The sequence below is a fragment of the Gopherus evgoodei genome, chromosome 2 (genome assembly GCF_007399415.2).
Source record: "Gopherus evgoodei ecotype Sinaloan lineage chromosome 2, rGopEvg1_v1.p, whole genome shotgun sequence".
NCBI classification, from domain to species: domain Eukaryota; kingdom Metazoa; phylum Chordata; order Testudines; family Testudinidae; genus Gopherus; species Gopherus evgoodei.
Genome location: NC_044323.1, coordinates 206,774,391 through 206,798,445, shown reverse-complemented (window position 1 = coordinate 206,798,445; position 24,055 = coordinate 206,774,391). Strand labels below are relative to the sequence as shown.

The 24,055-nt window shown below is 40.4% G+C and overlaps 1 protein-coding gene across 2 annotated transcripts in view; it reads left to right on the top strand.

Moving 5' to 3' along the window:
- Positions 1-956: 956 nt before the first annotated feature.
- RAB12 (RAB12, member RAS oncogene family) overlaps positions 957-24,055 on the top strand; it is a 40,951-nt gene continuing 17,852 nt past the window's right edge. For both annotated transcript variants that reach the window (XM_030552784.1, XM_030552786.1), the window contains exons 1-2: positions 957-1,185; positions 20,009-20,069. In XM_030552784.1, the coding sequence (XP_030408644.1) occupies positions 957-1,185; positions 20,009-20,069 (290 nt within the window). The remainder of the gene's footprint in view (positions 1,186-20,008; positions 20,070-24,055) is intronic.

Below are 24,055 nucleotides of genomic sequence, written 5' to 3'. Positions count from 1 at the left end.
TAGAAGAGAGTGTGGTGGATGTAGGAGGGGCAGATCCCAGGAGCTGTATGCTGCAGCCTGTCTTATATATCAGGTCACACCTAATAATTATTGTGGCATTAAAATCTGTGAATCAGCCAGGAACTCAGTGATATGATTTCCAAAGTTAGCCATGTGCAAACAGTTATGTGCCCTGAAAGAGACAAGGTCGATGAGGTAATATCTTTTACTGGATCAGCTTCTGTTGGTGAAAGAGGCAAGCTGTCTAGCCACACACAGCTTGTCTTCAGGTCTGAGAGAGGTGGAATAGACTGTTTACCATAAGTATGGGCCCAATCATGGTAGACTAACACCGCAATACTGCTGCAGTCACAGGACAAAAAGGGGGTTATTGGTTATAGGCTGTTGTAAAAAGCCATAAATCCGATGGGTGGATTTAACAGCTGTGTTGCTCCAAAGTTTCTCTCTCTCCCCACCAGAACTTGTTTCCACAAAACCTCACCTACTTCCTCTCTCTAATATCCTGGGACCCACATGGCTAAAACTACATTGCAGGTGCACTAGCCTACTTGGGAAATGCTGATCCCCATTTCCGGCTGCTTCACTTCCAGCCAGGGGCAAGGGCAAGCCCAGGACCCCCGGGGCTAGTTGAGCTCAGCACAGGCAGCACCAGAGGTTACATACACGCCCGACCCCAGGCGTGCCCCACACTGTTAGCTGCTACACACATACGGGGCGTGTTTATTCCTTTTAGCCCCCGCGGGGGTGTGTGTGAGGGCGGTTTCCCAGCTCGGCCCTCCCGCGCTCTAGGGGGCGCTGCTCCTCCGGCGGCGGGTCCCGCTCGCTGCGGCGCGGGGCGCTCGTTGTCCGGGCGGCCGCGGCGTTCCCCTTCCCCTCAGGCCTGGGGCAGCGGGGCGCGCGCTCGCTCGCTCGCGGGGAGCCGGCGGGGCGGAGTCGCGCAGGAGCCGCCCGCGGTCATGGAGCCGGGCTCCGGGCTGCAGCGCAGGGGCGGCGCGGGGCGGGAGTTCGCGGCGGGGGGCTCCCCGGCGCTCTCGGGGCCGCAGTCCCGCCGCAGGAAGCAGCCGCCGCGCCCGGCCGACTTCAAGCTGCAAGTCATCATCATCGGCTCGCGGGGCGTGGGCAAGACCAGCCTGATGGAGCGCTTCACCGACGACACCTTCTGCGAGGCCTGCAAGTCAACCGTGGGTAAGAGCCGCGGGCGGGCGGGCGCCGGGATCCCCCAGCCCCGCCTCGCGGGAGAGCGGCCTGGCCGGGCCGGAGCGAGCGCCGCGCCTCCCGCATTGCCCCCGTGCCCGCTGGGGCCGGGCTCTGGCAGTGACCCGCCAGCCTGCCCGCCCCTCGGCCCGGTGCCCGGAGCTGCAGCCCGCCCCCGTCACTGAACTCCCGCCGCCAGCAACCTGTCGTGTCCCCTCGCTGCTCCTCTGTCAACAGCTCTGCCCGGGCCATCTCCGCGCCCCTGCAGCAGCCGCAGTTCTCCTGAGCCCCGCACGTACGGGCCGGCTGGTCGCTCTGCCCACCTGACATCGCGGGGGGGTGGACATTAGTTCCCCTCTCCTCCTGCTCCAAGCCTCGCTCCTCTGAACTCCTCTGACTCCCGCGTCACCCTCGGCCCCAACAGCCCCTGGAACCGTAACATGAGCCCTGAGCATAGGGGAAAGGCGAGTAACGCGTTAGAAAGCTCCCAGAGAGCCTCTTCCCGGGCGGGCGGCGGTCAGTGGTGTGGAGAGGAGTTTAGAGCCCTTGCTCCTCAGGATAAGTCTGGCACATACTGCCATCAATTCCAGCCCCTTGCATTGTGTTCTTAAAAAAGACACTCAAACCCTTAATGATGCTCTTGTAATAGGAAATGGATCTCAAGGCTTCCCCTGCTGCATGTTAAAAAAGCAAGTATTTTAAACGTCAACAATAAAAAGGTGCCTGAGTACGTAGCAAATTGAATGTGCATTCAAGTATTGGTTCAGGATTTTAAAGCATTTCCCTTGGAAAATGTAATGGGTGCTCAGCATAAGGTTCTAGATTTGTAGAAAGCTTTAGTTTGAGATTGACAATTAGTATCATCTCTTACCTTGTGTATGTAGTTCACTGTCTTGGACAGCAACTAGCAGAGCAAACAAATTGTTTTATAGCAAATCTTGCTATAGAGTTTAGTCATCAGTACGCACCCTCTCCAGGTGGAGTATTTTTTGGCACAGAAGGGTGAAGGATTAAGGGGAGGAAGAAAGAAAGAATCAAGCCTAGAGCAACCTGAAAACAAATTTTAGTCTGCCTTTTTATTACAGGCCTAATTTTGGAGCTGAACTTTCAGTGTTGTGACAAGTTGGTGGTTATTTTAAGGCTATCTTTCTGTAAAATGTGTGCTTAATTGCAGCTTGGAGCCTGAAGAGTTCTAAACATTTGATGGAAAGTAATAATGCTGCTTTTTAGAAATAGAGAGATCTTCCTCTGACAAATTAATTCTAAAATGGTTGTTATAGTTTTAGTGTTTATTTTGACAGCTTTAATGTTTATTTTGACAGTTCTTATTCCTTGCTGCTTTCTTTTAAAAGCTAAACTTGGTAGTGCTTATGGTTTTCTGTTAACAACTGTATATTGTTCTGAAGTTAGGAGCACAGGATCTGCTTTTTGTTGCAAAACCTTAAATGTGCAATATAAAAGTGCCAGAGCGGTGGGATCATCTAAAGAGATGTTAATATAGATTTGATTTTGGTGGTGGTATGAAAAAACGCTTATAGCTTCCATAACCCATGGCAAGATCATTTAAGGCTAAGGAAATGAAACTAGGATTAGAATTTATCCTCTTTAAGGCTGTGTCTACACTCCCACTTTCAGTGCTAAAACTTTAGTCATTCAGGGGTATGAAAAAACACCGCCCTGAGCGATAAAAGTTTTAGAACTGAAAAGCGCCAGTATAGATAGCACTTTATAAAGCACTCACTGCTTGTTCTGTGTGGGCTTTTTTTATCACCGGGAGAGCTCTCCCATGGCGATAAAGCATGTCTACCCACTCATAATCTCCTCTGGTGATGAACAAAGTGTATGTAGGAAAACTTGTTATTGACCTATGGGTGGGATTAGCAATAAAACCCGGTTGATTTTCCATGGTGAATAAGGGTGTGCAAAAAGTGCTGGAGGGAGGTGTGCTTTGGAAACTGGTCAGTTTTTATCTGAGTAATGAGGAAATCTGATTTGCTAGATAAACCAGTGATTCAAGCACAGAAGGTTCCTAATTTTAGCAAAACAGGAAATAAATAATGGTGTGGTTACAAAAGATTACAAAATATTTTATCTAAAAAGTATAGCAACATCAAAGGAGCATAGGAATCTACTTGCACCAAACTACATGTAGAAATACTTGAAAATAAAAGCATTATTTTGAGCCTTCACGACTAAAGTTTTAAAGTTGAGAGCTGTTGAGAGCTCTGAAGTAAGTAGAACACGAGCTTTTCATAGCCCCAAATTAAAGTTGCCCCTTAATTCTTCGTACCATATAGCACTGAGTCTTCAAGTTGGGAAGAAAATACAAGATAGAATAAACTCTATTTTTATACTAATGGTGTAAATCCAAAATAACCCCATACTGAAGTTAAACTGAGATCAGAATTTGGTCTTCAATTGTAATCATCAAGCACCTCCCTATTTTTTTCATGTTATCACCTTTCCAGGGAGAATGATTTTCTGGAATTACAAACAAAGAGTGTGATTGAAGCCGAAGTGAAAATCTTGTGACTGATCCAGCAGGACGTGCTTCCCTGGTTTTTGGGTGTTTTGGGAGGTTGGGGGAGAAGTTCTGTAAATTGAATGTGCTTTGAGCTCAAATTTGGGAGGAGAAAGCTAGATGTAACTGAAGAAACAGATACACATGGGGGATGGGATTTAGTGATTATATTGTGAATCTGTATTTAAAATAGTTTGAACTTTAGAATAAAAATTCCTTCCTTTTTTTTACTTAATATTGACAGTCCCAGCTCAGCTATATACTAATTTTTATATTTAGTTGTACCAATGTAAGCCCAACAGACCAAAGTTCAAAATGTTTTCTTTAGCTGCTTAATAATTTCTTAAGTGAAACTTATAGGCTGTTCAGGGCACCAGGCTGACACAAAGGATTTCAAATGTGATTGATAAAATGGTTGGGTGTCTCAGGTCTGTAGGAGCCAATGGCTGCTTTCTGCCCCTACTGATGTTATGGGCACACCGGGCTGGTGCATTTGGAGGGGAAGAAGTGATTCAATAGAAAAGATGAGGAATTTTAATACTTGTTTACATATTCCGCAACGCAAAATTAGTTGACTAAATTATAAATTTCTGTTGTATAAATTATACAACAAATCTCACCTCAAAAGCACACTACTTCTGTGAAGACTTTCAGAAATGACCTGTCAGATTTCAACAGCACATCCTTATAGCAACACATGGTGTACTATATATCTATAGTTCTTCGCTGTTTTAAATACTAAACTTCTTGGCTAGAGCATTGTTTTCTTAATTTTATATGTACATAGCAGGAGCCTACTGGATCTCAAATATTTGCTGATTTTGGATACTGTTGCCAAATGAGTAACAAAATGTTATGTAGAGTTATTTTGTATGCCAGACCTTAAGATTGTGACTCTTAGTTGTTCTGTAGTCTTACTATTAGACCACAGCTTGTATTTGTACTTTTAGGTATTTTGACAAAGATGCTATTTTGTTTAGAAAAGTCATTCTCTTATATATGCACAAACTAATGGTATAGTTCTTGTTATCCTTTTAGGGATTGCATCTCCACTTTCCACTGACACCCGAGATTACTATAACTGAAAGAAAATAGAGAATAAAAGTATTGATCTTTCATAATATTAGCACATTTGACAATATTGTGTCATTCAGATTTCCTTGTTTCCCTGTGTAGTCAGTGACTTCTTTAGGAGTTCCTCACACAGCAACAAGAGAGTTTGGGGATTTTTAATAGGAAAATGTGGTTTGAAAACAACAAATTGTCAGGATTCAGGGGTCTTCTAGGTCTTTTCCAAGAAACTACATTTAAGTTCAGTGTAGGTGGTTTTTAACTTAAAATCTAGTCAAATTTTTTTTATTTGATCCTTTTACTTATTAGAAATACTTGGTATTATCTTGAGCCGAAATCTTCAGGCACTGGATAATTATGATAAAATATATTGATACCAAAAATGTTTTAAATATTAGCATATACAAGATGTCTCTCTTCCCCCCGCCCCCCAGCAATTTGAGGCAGCAGATGATGAAAGATTTGTATTTAAATCTCACTCCTGCCATTTGTCACCTCTCTAAAACTCCATGCTTTCACAGGCCTTCTGTCTGTCTTGCTCATGGGTTGGGGTTTTTTATGTGTGTCGTGGGGGTATGGCGGAATGGAGAGATCTAGAACACTTGCTCTCAAATGGAAATTGGTGAGTGGATTGAGTACAGTCTTGTGTGACTTGTTGCCATCTGACAGGCAGAAATGCAAAGGACTCTCCAATAACTGATATGATTGTAGCTGTGAGCTAAGAAAGAAGACAGTAATTCTGTGAGTTCAGAGAAGACTTGCTGTAGATGAGGAGTGCCTTTTTAATGAAAAATCAGCTCAGTTTACATTAATACATTTATTCAGTTAAGCTTGATTATAGAAATGCTCTATATTTCTATAATGTGTTTAATATGTTAAGTAGTAAAATCAATCTGGGTGTGTGCTAAACAAGTGGTGCATCTGGTACTATTTTCAGGTAATAGTTAAAGAAGCCACTTGTATTTGCAGGAGGTCAGTTTAATGCCAGAAGAAACAGTGTTCTCAACTTTTCTTCTGGTAAAATCCAGTTGTTCACACACAAAGCTGTTGGCATGCTTACTGCAGAAAGTTTAATCAGTACTAGCTGTTGTAACACTTTGTGATGCAAGTAATCTACAGATGTCATGGTATTTAGGAATGTATAGTGCATGGGTTAAGTGTGCTCCCCCACCCCCCGTAAATACACAAAATAATTTGTTCTCTTTAAAACTTTTCTTGTGTTGGTTATATTGGCACCATGGGACAATCTGAACAAGTAGTAGCCCATAATTGGTACTAGTTTAGTGCTCATTCTAATGACAGTAAATATAGGGGCTCTAAGTTAGCAAGGAGTGTGGAGTGCAGCTGTCAAACTCAGTCCAGGCTGTGAACAGCTGAGATAGTGTCAGAAGCAACAAAACATGCAGATGATACTTAATTATGGGTTTGTATTTTTATCTCTGGAAACTGAGAATTATATATAGTGAAATTTTTTTACCTGTGACAGAAGTATAATAATCTCTGAGGTGAAACCTGGCTGCTGCTTTACATAGTAGCAATTGATAATTTAGAATAAGCAGTGAATAAGTATATGATAACCAGTTGAAAGGAAAAATAAGATACCTCCATCTGAATTTGGCCATTGTTGGGGCAAGTCCCCTCCCTCATATTCTTGCACAAAGTACCGTGAGATCATTTGTGACAAGTATTACTACCTAGTTAAAAAAAAAAAAGTGTATTTTAAATGTTAGATTTCAGATTCAAAGGACTGAGTTCATGGCATGAATAGTTTCCACTTTTTTAAAAGCTGGGCAATGCAGTTGGCTTAAAAGTGTCTTAACAAGTTTTCTGTTTGGTCTGAGTATTGGGAACCCAGTAGTTTATCACAGATGCAGCTTCCTCCATCACAAGTCTTAGAAATACAAATATTTGTTCAAGTTAACCCATAAAGCTAGTTAATACAGGAAGTCTGCAACTCATCTTTTCCTATTCCCATTGCCAAAATGTTGGTACACTTCTTAGCCTAAAGTACTGTAAATCTACTTCTGCCCACTCTTCTGCCATTGCAAGTTAAAAATGTATTTGAAGATTTACTTTATAAAAAGCTGTTCAATGATTAAAACATTTTGGAAATCAATTACAGCTTTCTGTTTAGTGTGTAATATCCTAGTGAATATATTTACAAGGATGTTGGCCTAAATTTTCAAAAGTGACTAATGACTTTGGGCATCTCAATTTTTGGGTGCTCTACTTAATACCTTCTATTACTGTAAAGCATAAAGGCCCTGACCAGGATTGAATCCTCATTGTGCTAGGCACTGCTCAAACTTTTAAGGGCAGTTGATAATACCTGCCTCTAATGTATTAACTATACCTGCACCAGTTTAGTTTTCATCCATGAATCATTCTTGATCTTTAGCCTGTTCTATGCTCTTTGAAATGCGTGGTTTCACTTAAATTTATTTTAAAAATAACTTATTAAAAGAACCTTGATAGAGCATGATGGGCATACCATTTTACATTTCTTTTAAAAAGGTTTCCATATGAGTTTTCTTCTCCTTTGTTGATTACATGAGTCATTTCAGTCAGGAAAAAAGTAAGGGCCTGATTCAATGCTCATTTAAGTCAATGGGAGCCTTTCTATTGACCTCACTGCACATTGGTTCAAAGCTTTAGTATGGTTAGTTTATAGGCTTTAAATTTAACATGTTCAAATAATTTTGAATTCATCTACTCTGTTTGTCTGTATTTGTTGCTGCTTTCCTCTCCTCCTCAAAGTCACTTGTGTGCTGAAATGACTCCAACTGCCCCTTTCCTTCACTACACTTGTTACCTGCCCTTTTTAAAATTGTAAACCTTAAATAATAAATGTTTAACCAGAGGAGCTTCCTTTAGTCCGTTTAAAAAACTAAACAAATTGTTGTACGTTAACTAGGAGAACTATCCCAACTATATTTTTTCAACTGTATTTTTCAGTTTGTGCCTTGCTTGAGAATCCTGTTGCCTCAAAGCCAGAATAATGCATTTTAATCTGCCCTGGGCCAGGCTTTGCCTCTAATCAATCTGTGATATACGCAACAATATCAAATGATTTTTCAGTATTAAGATGCATCATACTAACCATACTCACCGATTTACCCTTATTTTGACTGTCACTAATGCACACAATGTTTTTCAGCAAATTTCACATGCATGCTGTTACTTTTTTTGACCTGTTCAGTCACCTTTTTAAAAGGATACTGTCAGTTTAGTTCCTCATATAACATGCCCGTTAGAAGTTGAAGATTAAGGTATCCTAAAACCTGATTAGTAGTTCTTAGAAATGTGATCATTGCAAAAGGTTGTATGGACTCTTGTAACAAAAGTATGCTTTTAAAAATGCACATGTTGATCATTTATAGGAATCACTTTAATACAGAGTTCACATGTTTATTCTATCAGTACGTTCTCTGTTAGGTTTTGAAGGTTTTACAGCATGGCTTAATGCATAATCTTGTATTTGTTATATATTTTAATAAGGGTTTGCTCAAGCTTTTAATCATATTTTGACAAACACATTCAATTTGCAGGAAAAATCACTTGATTAATAGAATTATCCAGGACAGCACGTTAGGCAAGTTTCAAGAAAGAAATACATTGAATCAATACAATGTGAGAACACTTAAATGTAAATTAGAGGCTCAAATCTGCACTCCTTACTCATGCAAATCTCCCTTTTGAAGATCCTGGGAGTCTTGAATGTGTAGGCAATACAGATTCCAACGGGAGGCTTTCAGATGGCAAACGTGTTTGTAAAATAAGGTGGTGTTTGTAAAATAAGGGCATCCAAAACACACAGCCCTCAATTCCAACATGCACACAAAGAAAAGACATTTTGGGATTTTTCTTTTAATTTTCACAGTGAGTAGTATGATTTTATATTAAACATATTTATTGCTTGTGGTACACTGAAGACTTGGTGTGGGAGGAGGGATTTTTTTAAAAAAGGGAGGGGAATTATAAAAGCCTGTTGGCTCTTCCCAAAACATCACATGCTGACACAAAGTTCATGCCTCATTTCAAAGTAAGTGTAAGCAGGTACACTTGCCGTCTCCTAACATAGCTTGCTTACATTTGACCACTGGTTTATGAAGATTAGCATGTTAGACTTTTAAAATACAGATTGGGTAGAGTTAGGATCCTGACTCAGTATCTGGGCACCTTCTTAGCATAGGCACAAAGTGCCTCAGGTGTTATGTGACCAGGATTCCTCATTGAATTTGGTCTGCTGGTTGGATCATTAGCTTTGCCGAGCCAGGTACTGGCAGGGAGTGCAATGTGAACACTGATCCATGCTCCTCTTTGGGCACCTACATAAGTTTAAGTGGCCTCATTTTCAGTATTGCTGACATGTGCCAAACAGCTCCCTCAGTGAAATTTAGATGTGTTTAATTAGTGGCATAGAGAACTTGCATGAACTTTTTTTAAAAAAGATTTTATTTAGATTTAATACGCTTTTTACTACTAACAGTTATCAAGTGTTCTGTTTTATTAGATTATATCCTGTGCAGTTCAGTTTTTGCAGTGTTTGCATAATTAAGCACCCAAATTCCAAGGTGGCAGATTAAATTAAAGTTTTTGTTGATCTCTTTTGATGCGGGTCATGTTCTGATCCGTTGCTGCTATTTCCTCAGGTTTGGCTGCTTTTATCTCCTGTCTCTTCTACTCCTTCTTTAGTAATATTTTGATACTTTGGCTATAATTAAAAAAAATGTTGGGTATATCATGCACCTTTTCATGTGTCCATTATTTTATTTTATTTAAGGTTTGAAGAATTTTCTACCAAACTCAAAATCTGTGTCTAATTCTGCTCTCCTAAAAGTCGGTGATGGGGACATTAGAAGGAACCTGTAGAAATCAGAAGTTTATATTTAAATTTTAATCTCTGAAATATTAAATCAGTTAGCAAAGATGATTTGACTGATCTTTGAGGAGACTAGGAATGATTTATGTTGTATGCTGTCCTTGTTCTCTTACTGTCAAAATGAGGTACACATACACTGACAAAAGATATTTTTAAACAACATTCTTGTAACAGTATTATTAATGTGGAAAGCAACCAAGAAATTACAAATCTGAATAGTTTTTCCCTTTTTTTAAGCTTGCTCATTCAGAAATTTTGTTTTTGTTAATTAAATTAAAAGTTGCCATAGTCAGTGATTTAAGTTATGCAAAATTTGGTCAACAAAAGGGATTTGTGAGGTTTTAATACAATTACATGTAGTTTTCAGATAGTGTTCAAATTAAGTGGCAAGCACTAGAGTTGGTTAGAAATGCCAAAAGTTTTGTGTGGGACAGCTAGATGTATTGTTAGTAATACTGATGTTGCATTTCTGTGCTGTATAAGAAAAATCAAGCTGACCAAAACAAGATATTTCACTGCACATGCTTCTTCCTTTAGGGAAAGAGAATGAGACAATAGACACATGATAGATGTGTAGTCACTTTGCTTAATGCACTGCAGGATTGTGCTCATATACAACAGTAATGAGCGCAATATAAAAACCTATTTAGAATAGAGCAGAAATTGTGAATTAAGCTGATTCCAAATAGTTTCTTAAGGCCAAAATTATCTCGCCCTAATTTACATTGGCTTACAGCCACCAACCACAGTTATTAAAACATTTGTGTGTGTGCGCACACATATTTGAGTCCTTGTGTCGGAGTTGTACAACCTCACCATGAGCGCTTGTATCAATTGTATTGTCAGCATGGGGCATTGTGGGATGGCTTCTGAAATCCGGTAACAGTTGACATAAGCAATGCAGTGTCATAACCTAATTGCATCGACCTTGAATCCATTCTGCCTGGGCTGGTGGTGTTACTAAATCGGTGTAGAGAGGCACTTATGTTAGCGGGAGCCAGATTTAAGTGAAGAAACTTCTACTGCTAGGTTGACGCAAAGCAGCTTATGTTGACCTAACCACGTAGTGTAGACTAGGCTTAAGGATAACCACACAGGCTAAAATAAATAGCACATTTCAAGGTCCAAAATATTATGTATAGAAGGGATAATAAGAAAATGATGGAAGGTTTAATGTTGTCCAGCAGTTTTGATTGACTTCTTTAAAAATTAAACTGTCATGAAACCAAGCAGTGAAATAAATTTGATACTGAAATTAGTGTTTTAGTCTTCTTTGGAATGTTTATAAACAGTTTTAATCTTAAGTATATAATACATGCTTTTAAGGTTTTTAAGACCCATTGGTATGTTTGAATATACTTCATATTATAAAGTGTGCTCTTATAGCAGACTGTTTGATCTTTACGTCACTGTTAATGTAATGATCACTTCATCAATCCAGGGAGCCAAATATTGAATATTTGAGAACTAGCTAAAACAGTGTCTTCTGATTTAAAGGTAACCTGCACAGGAAAATAAAATTGTGCCCTCCCTTTGCAGTGTTGTTATAAATGGAAGGGGTGGAAGTTTTACCTCAGAAATATCAGAACTATCAAGTCTTTTCTTTCCATATTTGCTGGAGGATGCCTTGGAGAATTAGAGAAATGTTGGGAGCTTTCTCAGCATTCAGTTAAGAGAGTGAGGATTGTTTGTTTGTTTAAACTGAACAGAGCGTTAACTTAAAATTTCTTTCCCTCTCAGTTGGTTTTCACTGGGGATCTCATCTTACTAAATTTTCCAATTTGAAGAGCCTTTGAGCAAAAACTGGTAGACAGTATCTAATATTTCTGATGTAAAAAACAACTCTTGCGCGGGTAAGGACAGAACATCTTAGGTTGTCTTTATACATCATGAAGAATTAAAGCACTTTCTCTTTTGCAATGCACCTTTTAAATTAATATTAAGAGAAATATTTTGAATAGTTCATGTTCCGTGTGAGAGGAATTGTTTTGCTCCTGCTTCAGTCAAATTTTTGCCATTAAGGAATTTTAATTAAACATTCCTTGCTCTTTTTGATTAAAAACGGTTAACCATATTTATAATGAACTCAGTTGACTTACTGTTGTCCTATCAACTTCATTTTTCACAAACTGTATTTTCTTAATATATCAGTGGCAAAACATTAAGGGTGTAGAACCCCCGCCAAGAGTTAAGGTATGTCTGCATAGCAAATGAAGGTGGTGGTGTAGTGTGGGTAGGCGTGGCTGCACTAACATTAATTTAGCTAGCACAGGTAATAGTAGTAGTGACGATGTGATGGCATAGACTTCAGTGCATTTTAGCAACCCAAGTTCTTAAAGTGAGCCCTTGGTGGACTTAGTATTCAGATGGCTACAATGACATGTTCATTTGCTCTGTAGCTTTACCCTTCAATGAATAAACTGAGCAAACTCAGGCTTTGTCTACACTGGAACTTTGGCCATGTCTACATCTAAAATTTTGCAGCGCTGGTTGTTACAGCTGTATTAGTACAGCTGTATAGGGCCAGCGCTGCAGAGTGGCCACACTTACAGCAACCAGCGCTGCAAGTGGTGTTAGATGTGGCCACACTGCAGCGCTGTTGGGCGGCTTCAAGGGGGGGTTCGGGGAACGCGAGAGCAAACCGGGAAAGGAGACCAGCTTCGCCGCGGTTTGCTCTCGCGTTCCCTGAACCACCCTGCAAACCGCAGGGAAGGAGACCTGCTTGCTCGGGGGTTCGGGGAACGAGAGAGCAAACCGGGAAAGGAGACCAGCTTCGCCGCGGTTTGCTCTCGCGTTCCCCGAACCACCCTGCAAACCGTAGGAAAGGAGACCTGCTTGTTCGGGGAACGCGATAGCAAACCGGGGAAGGAGACCAGCTTCGCCGCGGTTTGCTCTCGCGTTCCCGGAACCACCCAGCAAACCTCAGGGAAGGAGACCTGCTTGCTCGGGGTTCGGGGAACGTGAGAGCAAGCTGGGGAAGGAGACCAGTTTGATTACCAGAGGCTTCCTCAGGTATGCTGGGATACCTGCTTATTCCACGGAGGTCAAGAAAAGCGCTGGTAAGTGTCTATACTTGATTACCAGCGCTGGATCACCAGCGCTGGATCCTCTACACCCGAGACAAAACGGGAGTACGGCCAGCGCTGCAGATGGGGAGTTGCAGCGCTGGTGGTGCCCTGCAGATGTGTACACCTCCTAAGTTGCAGCGCTGTAACTCCCTCACCAGCGCTGCAACTTTCTGATGTAGACAAGCCCTTAGTTGGCAAAACTTTTGTCATTTTGGGATGTTAAAAACACACACACACACCCATACCAAATGACAAAAGTTTTACCAATGAAAAGCACCGGTGTGAAGGGCGTTTTGGTGGCATGAGCGCTCTCCTGCCGGGCCACTCATTGGGGGTGGAAGTTTTTTGTCCGGAGAGCTGTCTCCTGCTGACAAATGGCAGCTACACTGCACACCTTTTAGTGGCACGGCTGTAGTGTCACAGACATGTCGCTAAAAGCTGGGCAGTGTAAACAAAGCCTCAGGATTAAAAGGCAGAGGAGATGCAATATTCCTACTCCGCAGAAAAGCTAATTTTAAATCCTCACCAATGACTTTTGGAAGATGCACAATTTTGGAGCAAAGCTCTGTTAGGTTTATTGCATTTTTCTCATGAGAAATATCCATAGAGGGACCCTTGTTTTTTTTTTTAATTTTTGTGTAAAATGCATTTCTTAAACTCTACCTAAAATGAGTAGTCATATTTTTATAGCACTGATCCATTTTAGGACCACCCACTGCATGAATGACTAATAATAATCTAACTATACCATCAGCCAGTGTTAAAATAGGCTAATCTAGGTTGTTTTGTAATGACCAGAGGCAAACTGACAATTTGTAAATTGGCACAATGTCAAGAATACTGAACCAATTGATACTTGGAAGTTTCAATTACTGCTTTTTAGATTTCAGAAGTGTAATGTGTTTTGCAAGTCATATTTTCGAGAGCTGATTATGCAAAGTAAATATTTGTAAATGGCTTAGTTTGTACTTGAAACAGATGGTTAGATGTTTGGTTTTTTTACTTTGAAGGTCCTGTTTGATAGAAAATCATTTCTAATGTCTGGCTTAAACATGCTGTACAGTTGGTTCTGATTTTTATGGTGCCATATTTTCAGAAAATTTTCTATAAATAACTAGGCTGTCAGTTGCAGTTAATTCACAGGATTAGCTTAAAGTAATCACAATTAATAGCAGTTTTAGTCACACTCATAATAAAATCTGAATTGAATTTTATTAAATATTTTGAATGTCTTACTACATTTTCATATATGTAGTATTCTGTGTTGTAATTTAAATCTAAGTGTGTATTATTTTTATTACAAATATTTACACTGTAAAAATGGTAAAAGAAATAGTATTTTTCTGTTCACCTCATACAAGTACTGTAATGCAATCTCTTGGTCGTGAAAGTGCAACTTACAAATGTAGAATTTTAATATTTTTTTGGTTACAAAACTGCACTCAAAAACAAAACAATGTAAAACTTCAGCGCCTGCAAGTCCACTCACTCCTCCTTCTTGTTCAGCCAACTGCTAAGACAAACAAGTTTATTTACATTTAGGGGAGATAATGCTGCTTGCTTCTTATTTACAGTGTCACCAAAAAGTGAAAACAGGCGTTTGCATTGCACTTTTGTAGCTGGATTGCAAGGTATTTATGTGCCAGATATACTAAACATTCGTATGCCCTTTCACACTTCAGACCCCATTCCATTGGACGTGCTTCCGTGCCGATGGCACTCGTTTAAAAAAAAAAGTGTTAATTAAACTTGTGACTGAACTCCTTGACGGAGAATTGTATGTCTCCTGCTCTGTTTTACCCACATTCTATATATATTTCATGTTATAGCAGTCTCGGATGATGACCCAGCACATGTTGTTCATTTTAAGAACACTTTCACTGCAGATTTCACAAAACACAAAAGTTACTAATGGGAGATTTCTAAAGGTGGCTATAGCACTTGAACCAAGGTTTAAGAATCTGAAATGCCTTCCAAAATCTGAGCAACATTTTGATGCAGAAACTACAGAATCTGAACCACCAAAAAAGAAAATCAACCTTCTGTTGGTGGCCTCTGACTCAGATAATGAAAATGAACATGCATTGGTCTGCACAGCTTTGGATTCTTATTGAGCAGAGCCTGTCATCAGCATGTATGCATGTCTCCTGCAGTGGTGGTTGAAGCATGAAGAGACTTGTGAATCCTTAGCGCATCTGGCATGTAAATATCTTGTGATGCCAGCTACAACAGTGCCATGAGAATGCCTGTTCTCACTTTCAGGTGACATTGTAAACAAGAAGAGGGCAGCATTATCTCCTGCAAATGTAAACAAACTAGTTTGTCTGAGCAATTGGCTGAACAAGTAGTACGACTGAGTGGACTTACAGGCTCTAAAATTTTTTACATTTTTTTTGTATATAATTCTATATTTGTAAGTTCAACTTTCATGATAAAGAGATTGCACTACAATACTTGTATTAGGTGTACTGAAAAAAACTACTTTTGTTTTTTACAGTGCAGATACTTGTAATAAAAAATAAAGTGAGTATTGTACACTTTGTATTTTGTGTTGTAATTGAAATCAGTATATTTGGAAGTGTAGAAAAATCCAAAAAATATTTAAATTATATTCTATTATTAACAGTGCAATTAATCATTAATTTTTAATTGAGGATAATCACAATTAATTTTAATCACTTGACAGCCCTATGAATAACACTTTATTGTAAAAACACTTGTAATAAGTATCAAATTAACTTTTGAATTTGAGAAACAGATGAGGTTGCAAAAATTAAAACTGGAATCAGATGATTCAGAATCTTCCATTGGCTTTCGGAATGTTCATTTTTATTTAGAAGTAAATTCCACTTTGTAGAGAAGCAGCAGCATAATCTGGTGGTGACGGTTTTGCATGTGTATGGCCTTGCATGTACCTTTAGAGTTTGTCTACATAGCATTTTGTAGACTGCAGGAGTAAGCTTGCTAGCCCAAGTTGTGTGAACAAACTTGGGGGCTAGCAGGGCTCCCTTTGGCTCTCTAAAAACAGCTGCAGAGATGATGGCTGGAAGTTGCAGCTCAGGCTGGAGCTTTAGCTCTGAAGCCTATTGAGGGGGCCAGTCATAACTTTAGTCCCAGATTTGGACCTTAGCGTCCAAAATATGGGGGTTAGCATGAAAACCTCCAAGCTTAGTTACCAGCTTGGACCTGGTACTTGCTGCCACCACCCAAAAAATTAGAGTGTTTTGGGGCACTCTGGTCCCCCTGAAAAACCTTCCCTGGGGACCCCAAGACCCAAATCCCTTGAGTCTCACAACAAAGGGAAATAATCCTTTTTCCCTTCCCCCCTCCAGGTACTCCTGGAGAGATACACAGACACAAGCTCTGTGAATCCAAACAGAGTGACTCCCCCTCTCCGTTCCCAGTCCTGGAAACAAAAGCACTTTCCTCTTCACCCAGAGGGAATGCAAAATCAGGCTAGCAAATCCAACACACACAGATCTCCCCCTGATTTCTTCCTCCCACCAATTCCCTGGTGTAAAGAAAAACTCCACCAGGTCTTAAAAGAAAGCTTTATATAAAAAAAGAAAGAAAAATACATACAAATGGTCTCTCTGTATTAAGGTGACAAAATACAGGGTTAATTGCTTAAAAGAAATATGAATAAACAGCCTTATTCAAAAAGAATACAAATCAAAGCACTCCAGCACTTATATTCATGCAAATACCAAAGAAAAGAAACCATATAACTTACTATCTGATCTCTTTGTCCTTACACTTAGAAACAGAAGATTAGAAAACAGAAACTACTTCTCCAAAGCTCAGAGAAAGCAGGCAGACAGACAACAAAGACCTCAGACACAAAATTCCCTCCACCCAAAGTTGAAAATATCTGGTTTCCTGATTGGTCCTCTGGTCAGGTGCTTCAGGTGAAAGAGACATTAACCCTTAGCTATCTGTTTATGACAGGGCCCAACTAACTTTTAAATGTTAAATCACTGGAATAATTCTGTTAAAGAATGCACTCCTCCACTCTGCACTTCTGCATCCTATCAGTTGTTTCCTTCAAGACATCAGCTTACAAAGCTCCTGTTTGGAACATATGATGCATTTCAACAGACCAGCAGCACGGTATTGTTTCTGCTTTTTTTTTGATTTAATCTAGCATTTGGCCCCTCACTCTGAGTTTCCTGCTCTCCTTCTCTACTCAAGCAAATGGGTAGATTCTTGTAGTGTTAGGCAAAAAAGTTGATGTACTGTTCCATTTCTCAGGGTTGGGAAATACTGAATGTTGAAATTAAGAACTCCATTTAAAGAAAATTCACTAGATGGTAAGTCATGAACAGAATGTTACATACTAGACTTCATGGTTGGATTGGGAGTTGTTCTAGATAAATTTAAGCCAAATTTCCTTGTTTCTTGAGTTATATCTTTGTATGTTGATGTAATATTTTAAAATCATGATGATGATTTCTGTAGCATGTTAATTATCCTCTACAGACAAAATAATGATACTTTGGATGCTTACATTTTGCAGATTAAAGAGGACTGTCAAGAAATTATGTTTTAAAAAACAACTTCTAGCTGTGTTACTAACACTTTTAAAAAAAAATTATGTTGTCCTTTTGTACTTCACATACTTTGGACAGTATATTCAGACTGATCAGTTTCATTTTCTTTTACTTTAGCATAATGTTATAATTAGGCTTTCAAGAATGCAGAAAAAATTGATTAGTTTTTAATCAGTTTCATTAAAATATTCTGAATTTTATAGACTCTTTAAAAAAAAACACATCCTAAAGTAAGGGGCTTATAAAGTATTTGACAATGTCTGCTGAAATTTCAGGCTACATATTATAATTCATCTTACTCCTTACTGCTTGTATTGCAGTAGGGTCCTGAACCCCCGAAGATGATTTGGGGTCCATTTTGTTAGATGTAAACATAAGTCACATTCTTTGCTTTGAAGAACTTTACAGTATACCTTAAGATGCAGTGAGTGTGCTAAATATTTGGAAGGAGGCAGGAGGAAGTATAAGGGTAATACTTGGAAAACTTGGTTCTGTAGTTTAGCTGTGTGTACAGTTTGATAGGATTTTTTTTTTTAATGTACGTGTTCTTTGTTTAAGCAAATAGATATTGTCTATCCCCCTGGTTCTGAGCCTAGCCAGACTAAAGTAGGGTAGACTAAAATAGAGTTGAGGGGATCTTGTTTCTTAAAATGTAACCTTGTATATTAAAATTTGGTCAAATATTTATATTTGGCATCTCTGTTCTGCAGCAATATAGCTAAATCAGCTAAGGTAAACTGCTGTGTTGACAGAATAGCCTTTAAACAAAGCTCCTAACTTTTAGACTATACCTCTACCCCGATATAACGCTGTCCTTGGGAGCCAAAAAATCTTACTGTGTTAGATTGAACTTGCTTTGATCCACCGGAGTGCGCCGTGCCCCGCCCTCCCCTCCCCCCCCGGAGTGCTGCTTTACCACGTTATATCCAAATTCATGTTATATCAGGTCGCGTTATATCGGGGTAGAGGTGTATTCCAAATTTGCCATATAACAGGTTTTAGACCATTAGTCATGAAAAACAATGTTAAAATATTTTGGTGTGTGTAGAAGTCAAGTGTTGTAAAACCAGAGGGCCAAATTCAGCTTTTTTTAATAAAAGCTTTATAGTCCAATTCTCTACTAAGCACTATTAGCTGGAGACTTGGCAATTGGCCAATGCAATCTTTAGAAAAACAGCTTTCCAAAATATTTTATCTCCTCTGTTTCTATTGTTTTACCATACTGGTTTACACTGTTATGTGAAATAATTGGAGTGGCGGGGAGAGTTTCCGACACATTATACGTCTGCGTTTCTGTGTAAGTTTAATGGTATTAGTCTGAACCATCCCTTCCTGTCTTTTCTTTCTCTTAAATGTAGTAGTATTTTGTGGGGGTATGGGTTTCAAGAATAAGATTTAAAGGAAAATATCTTCATACAAAATCACATTAAGAGAATGGGGCTGAAACTGAAAAACAGGAAAATGTATGTAAAATATCCTGGAACACTAAGCATATTGGCACTTCACGTAGTTGAGGAGCTATTCTTGTGTGCTTGGGTTTTATGGATTTATGCACCATTTTTATATTGTCAATTGCCTGTGATTTTTCTATCAACTTAAATTTTATTTTGAAATATTACTTTTCATATGAATGTCTTGTATGAATTTATCGTTAAGTAATATTTTTAGCGTGCACTCTATAACTTGGCAAATCTTTTGGATAATACTTGACCACAAGGCCATATAACAGGGGTTCTCAAACTGGGGGTCAGGATCCCTTATGGGGTCATGAGGTTATTACATGGGGGGTCGTGAGCTGTCAGCCGCCACCCCAAACCCCATTTTGCATCCACCATTTATAATGGTGTTTTTAATTTATAAGGGAGGGTCGCACTCAGAGGCTTGCTATGTGAAAGGGGTCACCAGTACAAAAGTTTGAGAATCACTGCCATGTAACCGCTATAATATCAAAGTACTGTTCTTTTTGGTTGATTTGTGAGAGATCACCCATAGAAATTGCTAATTAACCCTTCACAATATAACCAAAAAATTGAAACTGGAGTATTTTCACTCATAAGGAACAATATTTTTTTATATTTCACCCCCAGATATGTTCCTTCACAAAGTATGGGAAGCCATATTTCAGAGTTTAACAATGTGTACAGAATACACAGCTGTCAAATTTATAACAGAAACACTAATGTAAAAGCCATTGATGATAATTTAAACCAGGTACAACTCCAGGATAAAAACATAGAGCACTATCATCTTCAGAGTGCTTTACAAATACTAAACATCAACACCTAGAAATATCATTTCCATTTTACAGATAGCAAAATTGAAGCAGAGAGGTTGACTCTGTTCATGACATGGGAGGAGTCTGTGACAATCATAATTAGAGCTTGGTTGTTCCTGGCAATCACTATAAAACATGAATAGAGGGAAGGAAGTGATCATACCCTATTTTTTTCCTATTGTGTCATTAGAGCTGCTAGTGACAATACTGCATAGCTTGAAAAACATTTTCAACAGTGGTTGAGCTGAATAGTTCAGATTATATGAAATAACTCTATTCCCTCCCCCTGCTGGCCCACAGTGGTGTAAATCTATGTTTGTTCAAAGTGTTGTGAGTGTATTAGTATAACACATGCACGGGTACAAAAAAATTCATTTTAAATTACACCCTCATTGCTTTTGCTTCTTATTCCTCCTTTTCTTTTTGTTTACTGTATTTTATTTATAGGTGTTGATTTTAAAATCAAAACAGTAGAGCTAAGAGGAAAGAAAATTAGATTACAAATCTGGTAAGTAAAACAAGAATGCAACTAGCAGTATGTTTTTAATTTTTGTGTTTCTGGCATGGATCAATATGCTTGTTTAATATGATTGTTATAAGCTGGTTTAGCTCTTATCCTTCTGCTCCTTCCCTTACAAATCTGTTAGCCATTTATTTTTTTTCAAGAGCAAGAGGGGGAATGATGGATGATGTAATAAATGTAATATTACTGTGCTGACACAAATTTGCTTGTGTTACAGAGGTGTCAAAGCCTTTCTTGAGACAAACAAAATCAGCTATGTAAGAAAACAGCATAGGAGTAAACAAACACAAACCAACCAACCAACCCCCAAATCCAAAATTTATTAAGATGATCATCCACTTTCTTCATAGTAAACATGAGGAAGCTACTACAAGGGAAGGAGGGGAAAAATACCTCTAGTTTCAATTTCATTCACTCATATGGAAATCACCTCAGTTATAACTGCCATCCTAGAGTAAATGAATCTATTTAGCCTTTTCTGAACTTTTTATCAGAAATTTCATATAGTAGGTGCTCTTTCTGTGACATTACATGTAACAATGTAATTACAAGTAAAACACTCATTTACAAACAAAAAAAGTATGTGTTAACAGTTATGGTATTAATGTCCTCCTATGCAAATTCAGTTTGGACTGCACATTTTTTCTGTTCAGGGGAAGGTTACATACTACTTGGTAAGAATTGCTCAAGTGATATTATTGATCAATAATGATAGTACAGTGCATTCAGTTAGAAATTGTTAGTCCTGAGAGGTCCCTTATGATGCACAATAGCATGATACAAATCACAGTTAGGAGAGAGTAAACCAGCTATGTTAATGTAGATTCTAATCCTGTAAATTATCTAATAGCTTTAGTGTATTAACAGTGCTTGATGCATAATTGGCATTAGAGATCAATTGTTATAGATGCTAACAACTCATAGAAAAAGCAAATCAAAGCACATAGGTTGTTGAAATGACACCAGTGGGATGTTCTGGTAGTATTTCATTTTTAATTACATAGATGAAGTGAGTTTAGCTTACTAACGCCTCTTGGCAGGTCACCATCAACTCTGTTTGTTGCACCATGTGTTTGTCTTGCTTCCCTTTGAGTTAACTGCTGCTGCATCTTTGGTATCATGAGTCATCTAACACTTGAATATTACTGGCATGTCTTCATCCCTCATCTGCGTCCCTGTTTGGAAACCTATGACTACAGAGCTGGTGGTTGAGCCACCATTGTTAGCCAGGGTCTACTGAAGCTGGCAGAGGTAATGCACATTTTTTATGTCAAGATGTTATTGTAGCACTGAATGAGAAATGTATATAGCTTGTCAGACGTTCTTAAAATGTTGAATAAATGTTTTATAGCATCAGTTTTTTTGTCAGAAAAGATACCCTTAAACTCCTTATCATTCCCACTTATTAAGAATATCTTCGTAGACCTTTGTTTGAAAATATAATTTAAAAAACAAATGTAGAGGGATATTAAAGTGTGGCCCTTACTCAGTTGCTGAGGCATGCCTAAAATAGTCATGTAGCATGTAAATTAATGCAGAAATGAAATACATAAAAATTATCTAAGTATCTGAATTTATACCAATATACGTCAGTTATTACAAGGAAGCATCAATACACTTAGTCCCAAAGTGTCTTTCTCCTTGATTCTCACTATTAAAATGTCTTTGCTGTAAGTAACCCTTACTTAAAAAAAAAAATAAATCTCTGGACATACATATAAAATCATGTTGGAAAACACTTCTTATATTAGCAAAGAGAGAAGATAAATCAACAGTTGTTTCCTACAACACATTCTCGAATGCTTTGCCTGTCTGTTTATAAATTACATTTTTTAAAAAGTACATTGCAAGAACATTAAGGTTATAAAATCAAGCCCCCTTGTGTGTATGCATTATGATATAGTCTCTTACTGTGTGATCACGTACTATTTTTTTTTCCTGTAGGACCCCAGCCTTATTCAGTGAATTAGTAGCAGAGGCAGCACATAACTATTGATTGAAGGGGTGGCACAATTTAATGGTTGGGAGGGGCACTGGATATAGAACACCTTGTCTTTTGTCTAGAACAGAGGTTTTCAAACTGGGGACGCGCTTACAAGGGGGCCGTGGAGGAATATTCGAGGGAGCGAGCAATACTTCCAAGTGGGTCAGGCCAGCCCCGTGTGGTGGGGCTCAGGAAGGGATTGCCACCCGCCACTTCTGCTCCCTCACTCATCTCAGGGTATGTCTACATCTACAATTTTGCAGCGCTGGTTGTTACAGCTGTATTAGTACAGCTGTATAGGGCAGGCGCTGCAGAGTGGCTACACTTACAGCAACCAGCGCTGCAAGTGGTGTTAGATGTGGCCACACTGCAGCGCTGTTGGGCGGCTTCAAGGGGGGTTCGGGGAACGCGAGAGCAAACCGGGGAAGGAGACCAGCTTCGCCGCGGTTTGCTCTTGCGTTCCCCGAACCCCCCTGCAAACCGCAGGGAAGGAGACCTGCTTGCTCGGGGATTCGGGGAACGCGAGAGCAAACCGCAGGGAAGGAGACCTGCTTGCACGGGGGTTCGGGGAACGCGAGAGCAAACCGCAGGGAAGGAGACCTGCTTGCACGGGGGTTTGGGGAACGCGAGAGCAAACCGGGGAAGGAGACCAGCTTCGCTGCGGTTTGCTCTCGCGTTCCCCGAACCCCCCTGCAAACCGCAGGGAAGGAGACCTGCTTGCTCGGGGATTCGGGGAACGTGAGAGCAAACTGCAGGGAAGGAGACCTGCTTGCACGGGAGTTCGGGGAACGCGAGAGCAAACCGGGGAAGGAGACCAGCTTCGCCGCGGTTTGCTCTCGCGTTCCCCGAACCCCTCTGCAAACCGCAGGGAAGGAGACCTGCTTGCTCGGGGATTCGGGGAACGCGAGAGCAAACCGCAGGGAAGGAGACCTGCTTGCTCGGGGATTCGGGGAACGCGAGAGCAAACCGCAGGGAAGGAGACCTGCTTGCACGGGGGTTCGGGGAACGCGAGAGCAAACCGGGGAAGGAGACCAGCTTCGCCGCGGTTTGCTCTCGCGTTCCCCGAACCCCCCGGCAAACCGCAGGGAAGGAGACCTGCTTGCTCGGGGTTTTGGGGAACGCGAGAGCAAACCGGGGAAGGAGACCTGCTTGATTACCAGAGGCTTCCTCAGGTATGCTGGGATACCTGCTTATTCCACGGAGGTCAAGAAAAGCGCTGGTAAGTGTCTACACTTGATTACCAGCGCTGGATCACCAGCGCTGGATCCTCTACAGCCGAGACAAAACGGGAGTACGGCCAGCGCTGCAAACAGGGAGTTGCAGCGCTGGTGATGCCCTGCAGATGTGTACACCTCCTAAGTTGCAGCGCTGTAACCCCCTCACCAGCGCTGCAACTTTGTGATGTAGACAAGCCCTTAGAAGCTGTAGCTGTAGAAGACATGGCAACTCCCACTGCAGTGCAAGGGGGGCAGTTTTCCCTGTGTAGAGCCCCTGCTCTGCTATATGAGTGGGAGAGCAGCTCCTGCCCTGGGAACAGCCACGGGGCGTTTGCCCCAGGGTAACCTGCAAAGTAGGCAATGGGAGGCACTGGGACTCCAGCAGCAGGGAGGGAGAAGCAGTCCCATGTAGCAGGGGGTGGGAAGGGTCAACCCACAGCCAGCTGTATGGATACATGGTGAGGGGGAGCTGCTGCCTCCTCACTGCTGGGCCTCCTGACAAGAGGCAGCCCAAGGCCTTGCCCATTCCCCACCCCCACTCTGTGGGGCAGAGCGTGAAGTGGCCTCTCTGGATGGGTCCCCCTTGTAACATTTAGCTGTTGCTAAATGGAAGGCAGAAATCTGGGGGAGAGCATGGGACCTTGCGTGCCCCCATGTGTATTGTCTCTGGTAGTTTGTTCTGTTTTTTTATCCTCCTTGCATTGTGTGTCCACTGGCTTTGTTAATGCACAGTTTCCAAACCCTGCACTGACTAAAGAATTATTAATTTC